General features: G+C 38.2%; 1 protein-coding gene across 1 annotated transcript; it reads left to right on the top strand.

Annotated features, from left to right (window-relative positions):
* Positions 1-2,946: 2,946 nt before the first annotated feature.
* LOC104412706 (sodium/bile acid cotransporter 7-like) lies at positions 2,947-13,509 on the top strand (the record flags this gene model as incomplete). The annotated part of the gene is made up of 4 exons (XM_010023498.1): positions 2,947-2,983; positions 3,462-3,544; positions 8,496-8,632; positions 13,434-13,509. Coding segments are annotated over exons 1-4 (333 nt in total), but the record flags the coding sequence as incomplete, so codon positions are not given.
* Between the last annotated feature and the right edge of the window lie 7,970 nt (positions 13,510-21,479).

Here is a 21,479-nt window from a genome sequence, read left to right as displayed (position 1 = left end):
TCCGCTGCTGGGGACGTTGAGGATTGCTCGGGTGCCCGTTTGGCATCGGGGCATCCGCGCGGAAAGTTTGGAGCTCGGGTTGCAGGAGGGGGAGCTGCTGGGAGCGGGCCGGGACACAACCAGGCCCTCCGGTGGTCCCCGCACCAGCAGCAGGTCGCACCACCTCCGGTGGTCCCCGCACCAGCAGCATCTTGCCTCTCGGCCGGTCAGTTAGTCAGTGTTTCTCAGGTACCCAAGAAATAATCCAGAGTGTATTCCTTTATCTTTGCTAGGCACTGCACCAGTTGCTGGAATAATAGGCTACTCTCTTTGGATTAGTAGTAGTGAAAGCTGGATAGCAACTTCCTTTGCATGTACTCCTTGTTTAAGTAATAACTTCAAGAACTCTGAGATGGGCATGAAGTCATTGCAGTTCTCTGTATGAATGTCTGCTGTCTGTGAGCTTCTCAAGAGGTGTAGCTTATGGTATACTGCATTAAAAACTCAGGTGCTGTATTTCAGCCAGGTGATTTTTTATTTTAACACTCATGTATTTTAAAGATTTGTTGTTGTTGTTGGCCCCCCTTCATCATGAAAGATGAGTGACAACAATGAAAATGATGCAGTGCAAAATGGTGCCAAATGCTCACAGTAAACAAATGAGAAATAAGATCTACCCTTTTCTAAGTAGTGAAGACTTGTATGTTTCTTGGAACAAGAGCTGGTGGAACATCCAGTGTTATTGAAAAATAAGCAGTGTATCTTTAAGTATAAATGCTGGCAGCATGTCTGGTTAGTTTCTGTTGTAACTTCAGTTCCAGATGTTTACAGTTTTCAAGAACTAATTGAATTTTGTATATTTATATTTTTTTCTAACTGATCTCTGAAGATTTAAGACAATGGATGTAGAACATTTGAACAGAATTCCTCTACAAATTCCATGTTATGGGAGGGGAGTAAGAATCTAGCTGTGCTTTTATACACATAAGGCTTTTTTTTTTTAATTCTATTTTTTTCTTAGCAGAGCTTAAGTTTGGGGATAGATGGTTTCTCACTGAGGAGCCAACCTTTTCCCCCTTTTCCCCTTCAGGTTCTGGGAAAAAAAGAAAATTTTATGAAAAAAATATATGGCTCTGAACATTTGTTGTGGCAACTAAGGCTCCGGTACTTCATGGAGTTCAGGGTAGGCAAATTTCTGCTGTGCAAGGATCCCTTCTAACATCTGTGTGCTGTATTTACCCACATGGAGCTTCTTGCAGGATCCATGCTGTGTCTTGAGCAGACCTTAAGAACAACTTTAAATTGATAGTATCAGATGGTTTGTCCGTTTCTGTTTGATTGTCATGCTAGTTAGCTGCAATGTGGGAGATCGTTTTAACTAGGATATGAGATAATTTTCCCTCAACTTACTTCCTACATGGAAGCACTATGATGGAGCACTTCATTTAATTATCCTGCTGCAAAGAGATGTCAAGCTTTGACATGGTATTGTTCCTGGGACAACTTGCTTGAAAAATCATGTCAGCATTGATTGAAACTCATGAGCACATGTTCCACAAAGTGGTATCTATCCCTCTTCTGAAGCTGTGTGATCTCAGTGCTCTGAGGAAAAAATGATAATTTTTTTCTCTTTTTAAAGCCAGAAAAAAGAGGTGGGGGTGTGAAATATCAACATATGAAAAAACCTTAGTTTGTCATCTTCCAGCTGACAAAACCATGCACTATCATTTGTAGGGCCTTTATGAACAGTACGGGTGGTCTAGCATCCTTACCAGTGGAACACAAATAACAAAGATTTGTGCTGTTGCCACCTTCAGGGCATAAGCCAAGCCCTTTTTGTGTGTTTTCCTATTTGATGAATGAGCCTATTTAGTTCGTTTTTGAACAGAGCTTTCCTGACCAGTCTTTTTCACAAGAGATGGAGGGGATCTGTTCTGACCAGAGTTCCCTGTGCTCCATGAACTTGTGTTTGCTCTAGTCTTAGAGGTTTCTCCTGTGTAAAGGAGTTCAGGCAGTCCAGCAAAAATCCCTAAAATAGAAAAACTGAGTCCTGGAAGAACCGCTATTTTAGCCAGACTAACTGACCCACTGCCTTTCTGCCCAGTGTGCATATGCATGTACATATATGCTCTAATCTTCTAAAAGATTAGAAAAAGTATATAATCCTATGTATTACATAGTTTTCTGTATAGCTTCACATATATTTATATAATTTTCTGTTTAGCTTTGTCCCATCCCCCCTGGCTATTCAGTTAACATGCCATAATTTTGCAACTAGCCATGTGCTTTGTTGCAACTTTAACTGTTGCATTTCTTGGCTTATTTTTACCTTACGCTTTGTATAGGTGGTTTGGTTGGGTGGGTTTTTTTGTATTTAACACACACCATTTTAGTGTCTCATCAACAGAGTACTCTCTGAGGGTACGGTAGGAATTGGGTTTAGATGACTTCAGATGCAAATTTGATTAGACTCAGTGTACGATCAGATCTTTCTGAGGATCATTTACCTTACTCCAGTGTGACCATCAATGTATCATTCATCCAAAAGAGCAGAAAGGATCTCTTCTGGAGTGTTGAGTAAAGGCTTGTTTGTCTGCTGCTGCAGTTTTGCTCATGACAAGTTGCTGTCACTTGTTGAGTTAGGATATTACTTTGGTCCTAAGTCGACTGCTATCAATTTCTTTCTAATGACTGGTTGAATGCTTGTGAAAAAATGAGTTTATACAGTTTGTGCTTGGTGGCCTCCAAAGGCAAAGTGTATTAAGAGAATTCATCATTTTTATAGGAGTGTATAAAGTATTTTATTTTAATATCCCTGAAAAAAGCATATAAATATATACAAATGTAAACCTTTAATATAGTGGAACCCTTGGAGGTGCAGGCATCTGCCATTGCTGATCTCACTGCAGCAGTGTGTCTGAAATGTAGGACCAAACCATTTTGCCACAGCCCTGTTGTAGGGGAATAATGCAGAATTGTATTGCCCCAAGGAAATCATTGCAAGGTACGATTTGGTTTCCTTTGTGCATGCAGCCAGACAGGTGTGTGTGTTGTGGGGGAAGGATTGAGAGATAGATATGTGAATGATATCAATGGTCCTGTGGAAGAAGCAGCTAATATTTTTGAGTGTATGGTTTGAGTTTGCTGATGCTATAGGGATACTCTGATGATGGAATTGTGAAAAAGTCCTTATTTTCACATTTCCACAATTTACTCATTAATTCCCAGTAGCCTGTAATCACAGAAGCCACGTTTGTATGACATCATACCTCACTCTCCACTCACTGGCTTGTTTTTATTAAAAACTAGATAGCATGCTTTCTGTAACCTAATAGAAACCCCATGCTTTTTATTAGAGACTTTAATGATTAGATTTTCTCCAGGTATTTTTCTAAGTATTCTCATTTATTTTAATGTAATGTATGTGTATCATTATCTCTTTGATGGTAGTTCACTTTGTTCTCTATGTCTGTATTTTTTAGGACCCTTGAAACCAGAAATTACCATAACTTACATTGCTGTTTCAGCTATATTCTTTAACAGCGGACTCTCCTTAAAAACTGAGGTACTGTAATTTCACATTGCTTCATTCTTGTTTTGCTCTAAAAAGATTTGTGTTGCTTTTGATCAGGTTTGAATGTAATTGGAATTTTTAATTACTGTGCTGTTGTTGATGATGCTGGAAAAATGGCTAACAAGAGAAGATAAATACTAGACGTTTATGGACCCCTCTTTAATTTCAGAAAGTTCTTCACAAAGCAATGAATGTGATGAGAAGGAAAACGTGAATAAATTTCACCCATCCATAGAGAGGGAGGGTTGATTGACTTTGCAGGGCTTTGGCTAAATGAAAGTGTTGAGCACAATCCTGAGACTGGGTCTACACCCTGGATATGTCCCAATCCCAAATCATGGTGAGACCCAGGAGAACACCAGCCACCTGCCTTCTGCCACTCCTTCTGCTCTTTGGCTTCCCACTGCTCAGGTGAGTTACAGGCCAGAAAACTGGGGTAGAAACCAGAGTAGGGTAGAACTAGAGTAGAACTTTGTAGAGAACTACGCAGAGAGGGGCTATGTGGGGCCTCCATGCCTCTGTAGGACACAAACAGAAGGTGTGAGCTCTTTGTGCCTCTCTCCTTCATCTCACCTGCTGGTCTGCTCTCTAAATAAAACTGTTTAGGCTAGTCACTGCAGGATGTGTAACAAGCAAAGATCTGGTGGCAGGACAGCAGCTAGTATCAGCACAAAAGGGTTCCTCTGCAGATGCAAGGCCAATACAGGTAGAAAGTCTTGGCAATCTTTTCCTATAGGATTTAGTTGTAGACTGGTGGACTTGAAGTGCCTATACTCAGCTGCATATTGCAAACAGTGAGACTTGTTTCAAATTTTGTCACACGTTTTTTTGAAAGAGGAACAATTAGGGAGTAAGAAGAGATGAAGGGGAGAACTTCTTAGTGATGTGTAAAGGAGGCGTGGAGGAAAGAAATGATGGCTACATGCCAAGAAGAGACAGAGCAGCCAGAGTTTGAGTGAAACACTGCATGTCATTGCTAGTCTAGTTTCTTGATTCCTTTTATGCTGTTGGCTGTCCTAATGGGTGATGTCATTCATATGTTGCATGATACTGATGCCTAAAGGAATCATGATGATATAGTCCAATTATCTTCTGGGAAAACTGGGAACAGCTGGAACTGTATGAATGGTATGCATTCAATAACAGCAACAAAAAGTGTCTATACCTGTATCATGGTTATAGAGGTAAAGTTTTCAAAGGAGGTGGTGGTTGAATTCACAGCAGCCCTCTCCCTGTGTCTGCTGGCAGCTTTGGCCTCTAGTTCTGCTGGGACAGAGTGTAAGTGAAGTGAGTAACTTTCGTCAATTCTGTAGCAGCTATTTAGAGCCTTGTGGCCGTATGGGTAAGTAGGTAGAGCCATGTTATCTGTTTGTCCGGGACAGTAATTAATCCTAATGGAAACAGGCTGCAGAGAGGCACTTCTACAGAGATGAGGACCTGAAACACAAAGCCTGAGTAGTACTAATGGAATGGGGTCTTTTGCTTTCAGTGTTAGGAATCTTTGCGTGCAGAGAAAAAATGTCAAACTTCTTTCCATTTCACTTATTTGTATCCTTGAAGCTTTGTATTTGTAAAGAGTGAGAGTGAAATCTGTAGCATTATCAATGCTAGCATCCATTTGACCTCTTCCAGTTAAGGTGATATGACATGTAGGTTCTTCGGCAATGTGTCATGTCTGACTTTGAATTTTCGTAACTTTTTTTCACCTGTGGTTCTAAAAGCAATATATTGGTGTAAGTGAAGCTTTTACAGGAGCCGATGTTTGTTTCCAGGTAGCTGACCTCAGATTGTTTTGGAAGCATTAGTTAGGACTGATGCTGTACATCCAGCTTTATGCTCCATCAAGAAGTTTAGCCTTTTCTGAATTTTTCCCATGGAGGTAGACGATAAAGAGGAAGAAAAACATTTCAGTCATTGTACCTTGTGCTATTGCTTTCTAAAATACATGTCAAAAACTATACTTAAATGTGCTAGGAGGCCAGCCCATGACTTTATTAATATATTATGAGGCATGTTCTAATTGTTTAAGCACAACCTGAAGTTGGTATTATGTATAGGTTTTAATATATCTTTTTATTGGATTGTGAAGTAAACAGCTTCTGCTTTTGTCTTTGTTAGTTCTTGACCTGTGTGTTGGCTGTTTACCTTGGATAATATGTTAGATTAAAACTAGTGTTTGGTATGCTTTATGAAATTATAAAAAACTGTGTGTTAACAGAGGCCTTCTGATAAATACAACAAAACTAGAAATAGCTGACTCTCTTTTAAGGTTGCGCTTGAGCTATGACAGGAGGTAAAATCTAATGTTCAAAAAAATTTGCTAAGATGCATTCAGAAAGCATTTTACAAAATAATGGGCAGTGTTCAGAGAGAGCCTGTCTGTGCATGGGCTTGTTAAATTTTCAAATCTAGAGGTGACTGAGGTCCTGTTATACCTGTGGAAAGAGTCTGAGTCCAGAAATGACAAGAACATTTGATTTCACTTTAATATAATGCTCTTTTAGTTTTCAGTGACTGGATAGCCTGTTTTTTTAGAGCAAATACCTCCTGTGGGCCCCCAGAAATTAAATCACAGGCTAGAGTTATCCATTTCCATGAGGAGCTTGGCAAGCCACTGAAAACACTGTTTGCTCTGTGTATGTGTTTTGCCCGAGGAGTCCAGCTATGACCATCTAAGCGTGGCTGGATGGCAATGAGACTCATACAGACCAGCGAGAAGGTAGGGTAAGGTCTCTAAAGGGTTTGAAATACTGGGAAAGACAAGGTAACCTGTCCTACCTGGTGTGTAGAAAGAGAGTCATAACTAGAAGCTTCCAGTAACTTTTCTGAGACATCTGCAGTAACAAGTATATACTGGGACAAGCCCTTGTAGATAAGAGGGTGAAGGCTGTTTGCCTTGGTGTTTGTTTAATGATGATATTGTCTAAGGAATAATTATTCTAACATGCAGTCACTGGAGACATGCTAAAGACTGGTAATTTATATCTGCAAAGACCTGCTCCACTAATACAGCATTCTGTGTTGTAATTGCCTTCCTTGCTCCCTGGAAGCTCTAACCAGTCTTTTCCAAGTTTTTGTCTTGGATTTTGGTTTTGAAAGTATCACAGAATTTTCTTCAAATCATCTATTTTTAAGGCATTTTCCAATTGTAAAAAATATTAAATTAAAAGGGCACTTCTGTATGTGTGATGGTGCTAGATTGGGGGTGACTTTGTAGATGGGGCCACTAAGACATCCGGGGCTGGAGATGACTTGGCAGGGAAGAAGGAGGAATTAGCAGCTTTGCTGAAAGAAGTCACTTGCTTTGTTTTTTCTCAATTCCATTATTGACTTTTAAACCATACACTTTTATATATAGGTATTTCCAGGTGTCTTTTCTTCCCACACAGGATGTGTTTCTGCTACTAGATGTTTAATTTTTGCTTTCTTTTTGAGATAAGATGAAACAGTACTACAGTGAATCTGTTCATAATGCCATAGGTATTGTGACAGGTTATGTGTGAGGAAGGCCTATTTTCTTCATGTAGAGTGATACTAGCCTGCTCAAGAGCTTTGTTTAAAAAAAATTGTTGCTTCATTCAGTTAACCAAGTGCTGAATGTAACAATACTTTCTCAGTGAAACGTGATCAAGATGTAAATTTCAAGTCTGTTTTTTGTGTAACTTGAAGAATAGGAATGAAAGGGTGTGTAATTTTTTTTTTTTTTGTGAAAGGTTTTTTCCCCTAACCCAAATTTAGGAGATAATTTTATTAAGAGTAATAAAGTAACAAGGACATGATGCTGAATTGCTAGTACTTCCAGATGTATAATTACATCAGTGTGCATTTAGATGGTTGAAAATGCAGTATTTGATTGTGTTTCATGAAAGTTTTTCTCTCTTAAAGCTGAAAGAGGGTGGCACTTGAAGATCGGCTGCTGTATTACTATACATGGAAACACAGTTTTTTATAGTCCTTTTTTTTAAATGCCTTTGGGGTGTCAGCTGGAGGATCCTAGGAAATTAGGTTTTGAATAAAAGTGCCATCAATTCTTTTCCTATTGCATTGTTTACTTGCAAAGAGTGCAAGTTATTTTGAGAGAGAGGAAAAGGATTTTTTCTTCTCTTATGAGCGTTGAAATGAGCTAAATGTACAAAGCTTTTTCACTTGTCCTCAGAACTGTATAGAAGATCCTTGGAGTGCACAAAGACAAAAGCAGAGACACAGAGCTAACTGAACACTTTATTGCTAAGGATACCGATCACCACACTGGAGTGTACTTAGACCATTTAAAATTAAAATTTTCCTTGTTTTCTTAGTCTCCAGCAGTGTTTTGTGTTTTATTTCTGTGAATTTTATGGCTTAGCTTTTGTTAGCTTGTTATGCTCTTGTTATTCTTTCTTTGCTATTCATCATTCGCCTATTTTTTTTCTTGTATTTTCTATTTGTTGATACAATAAATAATCAGAATCTGCTACAGATTGCTTTGGTTTTTATATTCGTTAGTCTTTCCTTAAAAGAAAACCTGCCACAAATGATGATTGTAATGTATAAATGAGAATCACAGTTTGTTGCTCTCTTTTGAAATCATGTGAACACTACAAATTTCCCTTCCTCTTGACATCAGCAGTGAATAAAGTAAACAGGCCATCAGTATAGTTAACACAGGTTTTGAAGCAGTGGCAAAGTACTAAGGCTGCCTGCTGGAAAGCTACTGTTAGGAGAGCTACACTGTTGTTGAAGTGGTGGACAATTCTTTAGGAAAAATGCCCAGGAGCAGCCAGAGCTTTTATGTTGTCCTGATGTACTTCATTATTAAAGAAGGGATCAGATGATCCCTAAAGGTGCCCTTTTGACATGCACTCTCTTTGTATTATAAAGATGATCCTAGTTTTAAAAGCACAAACAAGATCCTACCTCAGCTGTTATGACTGCAACTTCCTCTCTTCTTTTTCTCTTGCAGGAGCTGACAAGTGCTTTGATGCATGTGAAACTACACCTTTTTGTCCAGATTTTTACACTTGTGTTCTTCCCAACAGCAATATGGCTCTTTCTTCAGCTATTATCAATCACACCTGTAAATGAATGGCTTTTAAAAGGGTATGTTTAAGCATAATGGAGTGAAATATATTTGTATCTGTCTTCTTACAGGGCTGCTTATCCTGCAGTAGGTGCTTTAAGACTTGTATTGTGGACAGATTTTGCTGGTTGATTCTGTGCTTCAGCACTTTGCTGTCAAAAACACAGTATATGCACAAGATTATCCTTTAAGGAACCTGGTCGCATTTTTAGAAAGTCTGGTCAGTTAGTTTCATCTGTGGGGAGCTTTCAACAGTTTAGCTTTCTCTTTCACGAAACACAGTTGTAGAGCTGTGCTGCATCTCATTTCCCCTATGGAGGAAGGAAAAGGAATGCTGAAGGAAAAAAAAGTAAGTCGGTGAAGAAATACTGCGTATGCCACGTACTGATGTTCCGTTCTGTTTTTAGTCTTTATTGAGCATCTCTTGCATGTGTCCAGGTTGGGATTCAGTATCTGTTCCTAGCTAAATTATGAGGGATGTTGGGAAAGAGAGAGTGAAGTTTCTGTAGGAGGAGAACTTTGATGGGAGCAGAAGCTGTTACCATGAAAATAACGTGGTTTTAATCTTTGGTGTACTCTGCCAAAGCTGCATTGATGGTGCAGTAGTGATAGATGCTATGAAAAATAGCACCATGCAGTTATACTGGAATGTCTGAATGCAAAAGTCAGTTATTCTAGAAAACTACTTAAAGAATCTCCATTGTTTCTTACTGCTTGGTGAAACATTGTTGGGGGAGCCTTCCCTGTCTTACAAGTTCAGTGATTAAGCTGCTTATGTTTTGCAAGGCCTAAACCTAAAAGAACATTTTGTTTTGCTTTTAAGAGGCTTCTCCAGGTGTTCCAACAAGTGTGAAGTGATCCAAATGACACTGGGAAGGCGAAATTGAGATCATAGAATCATTTAAAAGTTAGCATTGTTTTTGTAACAGTATTAGTATGTCAAGGAGGTAACAAGGTGGCTACAAATGTCCATTTGCATTTGGCTATATATAGTAAAGGTTATTCATTAAAGTAAAGTTGTTGCGAGGTTTTTCCTAAGCTAGAACAAAGACATGATTTTCCACAGTGAGCCAAAATTCCCTCCTAATCCATGAGATCTCACTTTCTGAAGTGGAAAATGTAAGTTTGTTTGTTTGGTTTTTGTTCCTTGCAGCACTTCTCATCCCTTCTTTCCCATGACTCTTACACCACTTTGGTTCTTAGGTTCTTACTATTTAAGGGATAATCATAGAATGGTTTGGGTTGGAAAGGACCTTAAGATCATCTAGTTCCAACCCCCCTGCCATGAGCAGGGACACCTCGCACTAAACCACGTTGCCCAAGGCTCTGTCCAACCTGGCCTTGAACACTTCCAGGCATGGAGCATTTACAACTTCCTTGATCAATCCATTCCAGTGCCTCACCACCCTCACTGTGAAGAGCTTCTTCCTTATATCTAACCTAAAGTTCCCCTGTTTAAACCCATTCCCCCTTGTCCTACCACTACAGTCCCTAATGAAGAATCCCTCCCCAGCATCCTTATAGGCCCCCTTCAGATACCGGAAGGCTGCTATGAGGTCTCCACGCAGCCTTCTCTTCTCCAGGCTGAACAGCCCCAACTTTCTCAGCCTGTCTTCATACAGGAGGTGCTTGAGCCCCCTCTGGGCTCCTTGTGGCCCTCCTCTGGACTTGCTCCAGCAGCTCCATGTCCTCTTTATGTTGAGGACACCAGAACTGTACACAATACTCCAAGTGAGGTCTCAATAATGTGACATGGATGAGTATACGTGAATGTGTATACATGCACACCTGTGAAACTGCGTGTAAAACTACATGTGTATGTATCTTTTTAAAAAAGAAACACTTGTTTGTGTATCTTCTTAAATGTGGAGCCTAAAACCAGCCTCATTTTTCATGAAAATGTGTCTGTATTTTACCAGTGAGCTAGTATACTTCTACATGTTTCAGTTTTACAGGCACTTGTTCCTTGAGTACTGTTTCTGTTTTGGCTGTGTTTTGTCTTTCAGTGCAGTAATTCTGTTGTATTGAGATCTCATTTAAAGAATGGTCAGATTGAGGACTTTAATAAAGGTGGGGCTTTTCTGTTGTGTGTGTGGTTTTTTGGTTTTGTTTTTTTTTTTTGGGTTTTTTTTTTTTTTTCCTGTTTTGTAGGGAGGTTTTAAGTACTTTTTTTGATAAATACTGCTGTTCAGGACACGCTCAGAGCAGCACCCATTGTGTGGCTCTGAAGACATCCACTGCAAAGGGAGCCTGGTGGGAGCTGTACCTTCAGTGCTCCGCAGGTGCAGAAGATACTAAAGTCTGTCCTCATTCTAGGATAACACATTTTAAAGTAGGACCCATATGTCTCTATATGGGTGCGTGAAAGGAGAGCGAAGAGCAGATGCAAGGAACTGCCTGTGCCTTGGCCGCTCTAGTAGTTCATCCTAATGCCCCACAGCTGTAGCTCTTATTCCCTAGAAACACTTAAGTACCTTAATGAAAAATAGGGGAACAAGACCGGCTTTGGCAAAGTCGCTTTCTCTGCACGCATGTTTAGCATGGATTGCAGTGGGAGCTAGCTAATAGTCCTCACAAAGGCCTGGAAAAAAGGCATATGCTCCCAAGGGCATCCAGCCTAAGCATCTTCTAAGTTAATTTTTTGTTAGCTAACTAGGTTTTGCATTGACAAAAGGTGCATGAAGCAAGTTATTAACGTTTGCACAGATTCCCCTCTTCTGCCGTTCCTAACATATAGCATTTACAGCACAGGTGGTAAGACACAAGATGCAAACATTGGTACATGATATGGGCTTGGTAGTTCCATACCTAAAATATGGGACTGTGGACCCTACTACTCAGTTGTCTGTAATGTTTCAGCAGAACAGGTATTTACTGCTCTTCAGCAAGTGTTTGAACTCCTGATGTTAATAGGAGTTATACCATGCCTGAACCAGTGAAATGTTTCAGTTTGGTTATCTGTAGTAATCTGTTGGCCATTAGAGGAATTTGTTTCTATATTGGTAGAATTGTGTGTAGTTGGTACAAAGCAAGGAAAAGGTTCACAGGTGCATGTTTTGATACACCTGATTAAAAGTATTTTCATTTAGTGTGTACCAGGGTTTTTTTGTAGATTAATATTTTCATATGAAGAATACTAAAAACTGTAGTTTGATAGTGATTTTAATTTTTTTTTTAAAATTCCGAATATATTGTTTTAAAGTTGTGAGGGTTCACAGAGATTGTATTATTAAATCTTTCCCTTATAGTGTGGAAAATCCCTGTCAGCTGAGATGAATGCCCTTGCACTCATGTCATACCTCTCTGGATAACTTTGAACTTAATCTACCCCTTATTAGTTCAGGTGAGAAGTTCTAGGAGCTGCCTGCCAAGAGACCACATAGAATCACAGCCGATGTAGGTGATGGACATCAGACTCACCTTGTGTTTGTCTACTGTATATTTTCATATATATTTGTAAACTTTTTCATACTGTTTCTTTTTCCTGTATTTCTTTTCAATATAAACTTGTCCTGCTAAGTGCTGACAACTCGCTGCTTCCATAGCTTATTCACTGTAAGCTAAAGGTAGTATGTACTTCCAAGGTGGTGCTTGGCACGTTGTAATTGGATTTATATAATGCTTACATCAGTTGCCTCTTTCCTTTTCCACAGTGTCTGTAGCTGACAAACTGAATACCGTCATTGTCATTTACCTGTTTCTTCTGTTCAAGCTTTTTATATATTTGCAGCCTATCAATTGCACTGTAATATGCTCCCTGTTGTTTGGATTTAACACTTCTGTTTGCTACAGCTTTTTGACACTGCTTTTCTCGGGGATGGACTAACACAGTTACAAGTGCAAATTAGTTCACCACTAGTAACTGATTGTTCCAAACTAGAATACTGTCTTAAACTCCAATACTTGAAAACATAGATTCCGTGCTTTTGAGGGGTTTGTAGACTGTTTTATTCCATGCCTTACTGTTCCTTCTAAGTCAAAACACTTTTTCTTCACAAACCCTATATTACTCAGCCCTAAATTTAATTGTAATCTGTTGTGGTATGTTCTTGTTTCTAAGTACACGTTTGATACATCTAATTCTTGTAATAGCTAGTTTTTGCAGACTGTCTTTGAAAACAAAGGAAAGCTCACCACTTTTTTTTCTTATGTTGCAACAGCATTTACTATATACATCGATAATTTTGCTGCACAAACAATGGGAAAAATGATAGATAATAATAGTGTATATTAGACTTCTAAAATGCAGGAGAAAGCTTTTGATGTTTTGGTTAGTCAAAGTCAGGTGATTTTACTAGGAAATGAAAACATGCATAGAAATTAAACATTTGAAGGCCTTCTAATGTTCAGGAAATTAAAAGCTTAATTGCAAATTTTTTTATTATTTTTTTTTTTGCTGTTTCAAGAAAATAGGAACTTAAGTCCTTTTATTTTTTTTTTTTTTTTTTTTCCCCCGAATGGTTTCGGGTATCTCAAAACACACTGCAAACTTTAGTACATCAGGACATGTGGTACAGTTATCTTTGTGACAGATGTGTAGGTATCTTTGGGAGTGGTAGATTCAGTACTACAGATGGGGAAATGGAGTCGCAGAGAAGTGTGTTTTTAAATGGTGACATGATTCTTCACTGTGATGGTTGGTAAGAGGTGGCATAGAAATCCTGCCAGCTGGTACAGAGCTGTAACTGTAACACAAACTGATTGGGTTGCACAGGTGATAAAATTATTATTTTCTACTTGACTACTTCATATTTTAAGGTTTAAGGTTGCATAGTGTTTGCATTGTGTGAGGAATGTAACATTTGTTTTTGTTGTTTTCAGCTTGCAGACAGTAGGCTGCATGCCTCCTCCTGTGTCTTCTGCAGTAATTTTAACCAAAGCTGTTGGTGGAAATGAGGTGAGTATTCATTTTGCTTTCGAATGTGGGGTTTTTTTTTTTTCTTTTTTTTAACAGAAGTTCAAATAAATACTTGTTTGTGATGAGCTCATGGCAAAACACTGACCGCAATGTGATATGATACTATTGTGCTGTGTAAAAGTTCTATAATTAATGGTTGGGTATTGTGCTGGTGTCAAACAAGGGAAATAGTAATATGCTGTCTGCTGGCATTGGTCAAACTGAAAGAAACTCTGTTTCCTGAGGTGATAGAAAGCACTCTGATAGAAATTGGTGTTAGGAGATTTCTGTTTGTTGCTGCACTGTAATTCCTAATCCTGTAATGTTTGTAAGCTGTGTTCAGGTTACCTCATAAACCAACAGCTTTGTGGTGAAGATCTGCCTTTGCAGTGATTGTTTGGAAGGTGCTTAGTATTGAGATGTCCTATAGTAGGAGTTCCTCAAGTTTGAAAATGGAGCAAGTGAGATGATGGAGACAAAACATTAATTTAAATATTTTATTGTTATTTGAGACTGCATGAAATGAAAATTCTGGGAATGGGAGTTCTCTGACAGTGATGCAATGCAAAGTTCTCAACAGATAGGAAATGCCAGAATTGAAGTTGTTTGTGCAAACTCAATTTAGTCATACCATATTTCTGCTGTAAAATGGCATATGCTGATGTCACTTCAGACTCTTTATCCACAAAACACTTGCTAATTTCAGGAAAAGCAGGTAGATGGCATTCAGGAAATTAATCCAGGTGTGCTAATTAATTAGGCTGTTTCCTTTATATCTGCTTTCTCAGAATTGATGGAGGTGGATGAGACCTGGTAGGTGAGGAAGGGAGAGAATAACACTAAAAGAGATTGGGTTTAAAGCTAAGGCTGTTTGAATGTTGTTCTGGAGGGCTAGAGCCAAATCTGAATTCAGCCATAGAGCTCCTGTGTGAGGTTGGGTGAGACACTTCAACTACATTTTTTAAATATGGCCATTAGTTGTATACTTCTCATTTTATGAGTTCAGACTCTTGGGACCGATTAATGTCAGCTTTGAAAACACATGATAGCAGTGAAATAGATTGAAGTTGTACTTTGTACTGACAAAGTGCTGTTTAATTGCTCTATCCTCTGAAGAGAGACCCAAAGCATCTCAAGTCAAGCATCTCTAATTACAGGCAATCCTGATGCACATTGCTGTCTCCTGGTTTGCTACCTGAAAACAAGAGTCATAAAATTGTCTGATGGAGGTGCTGTGGAGTATTTAGTATAAGGAAATAATTCAGGTACATAATAGTGATCAACAGAAAAATGGGAAGTTTTGTAGTTATGATTCTAAATGTAGGTGCTGTAAATTATGCAGAGACGCCACACAGTGAACAGTGAGGATAAAATGGAGTATTGAATGAGTGCTCATTCAGTGTTAGCACTGTCTATCTTATATTAAAACAAGGAAAAGATCCTCTGGAAAAAAGTAAGGTGTGACTGGTTAGTTGAAGGCAATATCATACAGCCTTTGTGTGCAGGAGAGAGGTACTTCATTTTCTTGGCCATTAGAGTTCACTTTTTTTTTAATGGTAGTATTCTTGTGGGGTGGTGAGGGTGCGTATATGTTATATCACCTGAAAAACAGAAACTTTCTATCAAGTGAGGCTTGTGTAAGTAATTGCATAAAACACTGACAAAGTAAGCTTGAACCTCTGATTTTTCTGTACCAAACTGACGTTGGAGGAATATAAAAATGCGTATCTTGTTAGTGATTTTTAAAGATACCTGCTGACAGTAGAGAGAGTGAATCAAGAATTGAGAGTCCTCAGTCAGGCTCTAGGAAGATACGCAAGAGAAACACCCTTTAAACACACTCAGTGTAGGCAAAGTGTGTGGCAAATTTATTGCCAAACTTGAGCAAGCTTCCAAAATAAACATATTTTTGCAATTTGATGCTTCTCTGTCATTCACACTATTGTTAATTTTTCTTCTGAAGTATAGCAAATCACATCCCTCATGCTAGGGAAGAGGACCCTCTCACATCTGTCCTTGCCAAATTTCACCTAAGCTGTTGTTGATACATTTTTTCTTACTGGCATGACCAGAACAATGCATTTTTCCCATTTTAATTTAAATCCATTCTGATCTATGAAGAATTTAAACCTGGGAGTCAACTGGAAATACAAGCGATTGTATTGTGAGAGCATTTGTTCATAATAATGTCTCTTAAACTGCGTTTGCCTCATCAAGCATGTATTCCTTACCTAGAGAAATTGATTTGTCTGAGGGTGTATCTATGCTGCATAATGTACTATGAAGATAAATGAGCTTGCTCAGGAGCAATATAGTGAGGAAGCTCCACATGAACTAATTAATGAGAAATGTCCCGCTGCTCTAGAGTACAGGCATACCCTCAGTAAGTGCTCTGAAGACCTCTTTGGATTTCTTGAAGCACAGCACATGAGAGCTGTGGTAGTTGGCTGTGTTATGACCGTAGAGAGGGTTTTAGGTTTTCTTTATCTAAGTAGAAGTAACTGTTGAATGTCAGTTTGAACCTGGGTTATTCTCAAAGAAGTGTCAGGCACTATGGCATGGTAGAAGTAGTGTTCACCTCGGCTGAGGAAACAAGGATTCTATTTTTAGCTCTGTCACTAACCTGTTGGGTAGAACAGTGGGATATTTTGTCTCTGGGGTTAGCAATAATGGATCATGGCAACTTTGTGAAGTGTTTGAAGATTAGTGCTGAAAAACTTTATGTAAGAACTATATTTTATTGTTCTGGGACAGGATGATGAAGTATTTGGTCAAATACTTAGTCTACATTATTAGAAGCTATTTGGATGGGAGATCTTGCTTCATATCAATTGGAAATTTGTTTCAGAGGTAGCAAAAGGAAGACATCTTTGTTGATCTTACAAGGATCTGTATATGTTAACTGATACATGCCTGAAGCACAAAATAAAATGCTCTGCTTTTGTTGGCTAAAGAAGGTGTGGTCATCAAAGATGATACTAAGAATTATGATTAAACTGTGTTAGTCATTTGAAAAGTTAATGTTCTGGAGTTGTAAGTGCAAACCCAGGTGAGATAAAAATCTTATTATTTAACTGTCAGTGTTTAATAGCAACTATACAATCTACCAGTGTTTGTTTTTCTGATGGTTCAAACGTGTGGTATATCAATAAAGTGTATCTAAGCTTTTAAGTCCTCTTGATCTGTGCGTAAGAGTACAGCAGCTGAACAGTTACTCAAAAGTCCAAATGTAAAATTGTCCAGAGCAAAAATCTGTCTTCCTTCTTCCTATACATTGTTTGATCACCAACCCTGTGATCTATATTGCTTTCAAATTTCTAGTTGTAGCTTCTGTTAGGTGCGCCTTCCAAACACTACCACGTTAGTCATTGGTACTACTTTGCAGTATGCCTGGTAGATGAGCAGGTGGGGGCTGGTTTTGATGCTTGGGACATTCCAGAGGAAATAAATCTTTATCAAAATCCCTTCAGCAATAGCCTTCCATTAATAAGGGAAGACAATTGAGCCAAATAGCACCTTTGCTTGCTGTATCCACAGCATTATGTTGGATAGAAGCATTATACTTCTATATAGGTATATAATACCTTTTGGTTTCCAAGTCTTTTGCTGTTTGAGGGGGAAAATTTACATCTTCACTTAGCTCTGATGGTTGATGGCTTGTTTTAGGGGACTGGAAAGAGCCTTCTTCACACATCATTATGGGAGGGGGGGACACCTCTGCAGCTTTATAAGAAATAAGTGAAAAACCAGCCAAAGAAATAATTGTCCTGAAAACCAGTAGCAGATTTTTATAGATGTACTGGATTTTTATTTTTTTTTTGGTATAATCAGTGGAGGAGAATGGTGTTGGTATTAGCAAAATGGAAGAACAGAAGATTCTAGCTGCAAAGGGAATAATGGATTTACTAGCTCACTGCCAGTTCTGCTTTTTACATGAGACTTAAGACACTTTTCAAATTTCTTTTCCTTATATATTGCCATTAATGGCAGTGGTAGCAGCAGAGGTGTTTAGCTGTTCATGACAGTATTCCTGTACTGCCTCAGGATAACTTGTGTACCAATAGTGATACAGGTACCATGTTTCGAAAAAGTCTGATAAGCAGCACTGTAGAATATTTACCTGTGGTTGTTGGAAGAAGATACAGTGAAGATGAAAATTTCTTTCCAAAGATTCAGACGAGCTAGGAGCTAGTGTCATTCTGTCCAGAGGGGTTTTGGCAAATGAGATAAGCAGTGGGGAGAAAATCTCTCTGTGCTCTCTGAAAATCTTGGACAGGAAGATGATTTATAGATATTCTGTCTTTTGGTGGAAGTAGCTGTTCTTGGTGAGATGAGCAGAAATACAGCTTGTTTAGTAGGATTGCAAATTCACGCCTCTTCACTCTGTGACCCATCTGTAGCTTTCTTCAACTCCTTTCCCTGGTCTATGTATGATGTGTCTATGTATGATGTGTGCTTTGTTTTCTCACCTTTCTTTCAACTCGTGCTTCTTCTCTCTGTTTCTCCCTCTTCATCCCAGTTTTCCATCATTGTTCTTGTGGTCTCTTCCTATATGATGTTACTTTCATTAACCCTGCAGACAGCTTTCTAAAGTAGCCTATCTCTAGCTTTTGTCACAAATACATTTAGTTCATCAGCAAAGCCAGTTTCAAGTACTGAATTTAATTAGAAGCATGTGAGGCCTTATGTGAACAAAAAAGGTGTTTGTATGTACACTGGCAAAATATAAGGAGGAATCACCATGAGGAATCAAAATCTAATTTGGCGATACTTTCTCAATTAATTAGTTGTTTCTGTCATCAGCAGCATTTACAAAGTCTCTTGATTCGTGAAGATGACAGTCCATGTAGTTAAAAACCACTTGGAATGAAAACCAGGAGGTCTCACTTCTGTTCTTTGCTCTTGTTGAGCGTGAATGGTCAGGATTTTAATGACATTGCAGCGTCTGACAGCACGGAAGGTTTTTGTGCCTTTTTTTTTTTTTTTCCCCCTCAAAAAGTCTTGTAGTTTTTCATTGAAATTATAAAACAAATTTCTTTAAAAGTCTGCTTCTAGCTATGCATTTCTGCAAGAGAGAGACAAATAAATATGTCAGCATTTCAAGGTGCTCTAAAGACAAACCGATTAAAAGCTCAGAGATCTCAGACAGAAATGCTGTAGAGATGCCAGATATTACTACAAAGTATTCAGACAGCAAATGTCATACTCTCCTTAAGAATCAAAGTAATGAAGAAAAGAGGTTGAAAATTAGATCTGTAAGTCTATTATCAGTTTGGGAGCAAAAACAATTTGTGATGACTTTTATGGCAGCTTAATGACGTATTTTTGAAAAGTGTAACATAACAGGCAAGAGCTGTGATGGAATTGTACAGATAAATCGTGGCAGACAGTTCATTTTATTGAGGAATACTTTGGCTATCTTGCTATCATGCACACAAAACCATTGAGGGTGTTTTTTTGTTCAGTTAAGCTGTAGCTTGTACAAAACCGCTTAATCAATATGCTGTTTTATTTTTTTGCAACTTGCATGTGGATCTGCTATGCTTTTTGTATGACAAGGTGTTGCTTATGCAAGAAAATATAATAGAAAATAGAGTATAGTGAAGAAAGCTGGAAGAGTATTTACAAAATAAGATACAAAGAAAGGGTTCTAGTATTGATTTTTAGATTTGCTTTCTGAAGCAGATGTAGAAGATAAAACTGAATTTGTAAGGTGCACAGCTAGCCTTTCTGGAAAAGAATCAAGGGAGATTAGTAACATTTTGCCAATAAATTATATGCGGTAGTTTTAACTAATATTTTAAAATGAAAAGCATGTGAGTACTTACTGAGAAATGACACTGGAAAATTCCTCTGTTTGCGAACAGTGGAGTTTTTTTAAGTAAAAACGAAAAAGTGAACCCTAACACTACTGTAAAGTCACAGGAAAGATATTGATTTCTCTAAAAATGTCTGAAGTTCTTTGAACTGTGTATACATGTACATTAACCTTTAAAAAAAAAACCAAAATAAAATAAGTAAAAAGAAGTACAAGCTCTAATGGTTTGTGATTCATACATTGATGCACCAGTGCACCAAGGGTGTTTACCTTTGGAAAGTAACACATGAACATTATGAAACAAAATCATTTAAGATCTTCAAGAAATCTGTGAGAGTCATGATGTGTAGTTATCTTCTATAATATTGTTCTTCTCTAAATATAAGTCAGAATTTACAGTGATGTTGTCTAAAATGTAATTTCCAAATTGCACTCAAAATATTAATATTTCTAGGTTTTGTTTATGAAAGGGTAACTTCATTCTGTTGTTTTTAAATTTGGTCCTGTAAAAGGAAAAAGCCTATAATGAAAACGTGGTGGGTTTTCTTTTTTTTTTGTGTTTTGTTTTCCAAGTAATAGATTTCCTCTGCCCACACAGATCAAATAGTTCTAAATGAAAATGTAACTAATTCTACCGTTAGATATACACTGAAATCTCTAGGAAATATATGTGCGTGTCAGAGGACAAATTCAGGGAAGATGTCTGTACTTCACATGTACAAATATAAAGAATTAACTGTGTAAGCGTAAGCCTTGTATGGTCATAGGAGCTGTTGTGCTATTAAATTCACTCACTCTATTCTAGTATTACAGTCTAATTTTTTATGTATCCTAAGAGTTTACTTTTCTTTTATCGTTACTGTGCTTAGAGCAGATGGTTTTTATTGAACTATTTATTGACACTTAAGGTTTTTTCGTTCCCTGAGTGGTGAGTGCATTTTATGTCCATCAATGCATAGGAGTAGCCCAAATTATTACTTACAATATGAATTTCATAACTATAATGTGTCCCAGTCATGCAGCTCCATTAGATATCTCTAGAGTTCCTCATCATCTTCTCAGGTCTTCTATAACCCTTTTTCCCCCCCCTCTACCACTCTTCTTTCATTTATCACTAGTAGTTCTTATACAGATCCACTATCAAAACAGTGCAGAATGCAAGGGATTTTCAAAGGCATTCAACTCTGTTCTTCATTCAGTGGAAGCAAGTTCAGGCTAACAGTGAGGCTTCCAAAATCTCCATTTTTGAGCACCTTACCGCCAAACTTCTTACTTAGTTTGTAAGAGGTTTCAAATTCTCCCATCACCTTTGAAAAGCAGCTGATTTACTAAGCTAGGGTATCAGTGGTTGAATTAGACTTGTGATTTAAGATTTAATTTTGTCCCTGGTTGCCAGTGCCTCTAACTTGGGGTCTTTCACATGGCTTATAAGGTGTCTAGTGGAAAAAGACCCTCTTACATTCTTGGGAGCATAAGAGATTAGGGAAGTGCAAAAAAATATGTTAAATCTCTCAATTGCACAACTTTACATACTATAAGATGTATGACACAGAATTTGCAGCCTTGTGCATGTTCAGCCTTCCTGCATCTGGGATTCTGATAGCAGAATCTGGTAGCAGCTCTGCCATAATCTGGAAAGTTATAAAATTGCCTGTTTAAATTATGCTAAACTGCTTGGGGCTGTGGCCAGAAACTACCTGGAATCATCATAACCTTATGTTTTTACAGTTGTGTTTGCCCAACTGTTCTAAATCTGACTTTGTAACCAGAGTGTTTTCAGAGGCTTTACTGTTGCTGTTCTGCAGTGCTTGGCTGGGAAGATCGGTTTTTTGTCTGCTGTGGGACATTCAGTGACCCTGAAAGCTGTTTGTGGCATAAAGAAGGCAGGGCAGAAGAAGTCTTGCTCTCATGCTTGACAAAAATGGCCTTTTAAAGCAAGGTGGGTTTGTATTTGTCTTGGTCTGCAGGTTAATTCGGTGTAAAGTTACAGTGTGCAAGAGCAGGAAGTGCTGTGTGGAATGCATCGCCTATGCAAAGCAAGCATTTTTAACTGTTTGAACAAATTGGTAATACTTCTGTTAAAATATTTGCAGAGTTGGGGGGTCTACTGCTCCTCTAAAATTCAGCTTCTGTACTCTCTGCTGTTTAATCT

The sequence above is a fragment of the Nestor notabilis genome, unplaced genomic scaffold (genome assembly GCF_000696875.1).
Source record: "Nestor notabilis isolate BGI_N333 unplaced genomic scaffold, ASM69687v1 scaffold5791, whole genome shotgun sequence".
Taxonomy (NCBI): Eukaryota; Metazoa; Chordata; class Aves; order Psittaciformes; family Psittacidae; genus Nestor; species Nestor notabilis.
This window is presented reverse-complemented; position numbering and strand designations above follow the sequence as displayed.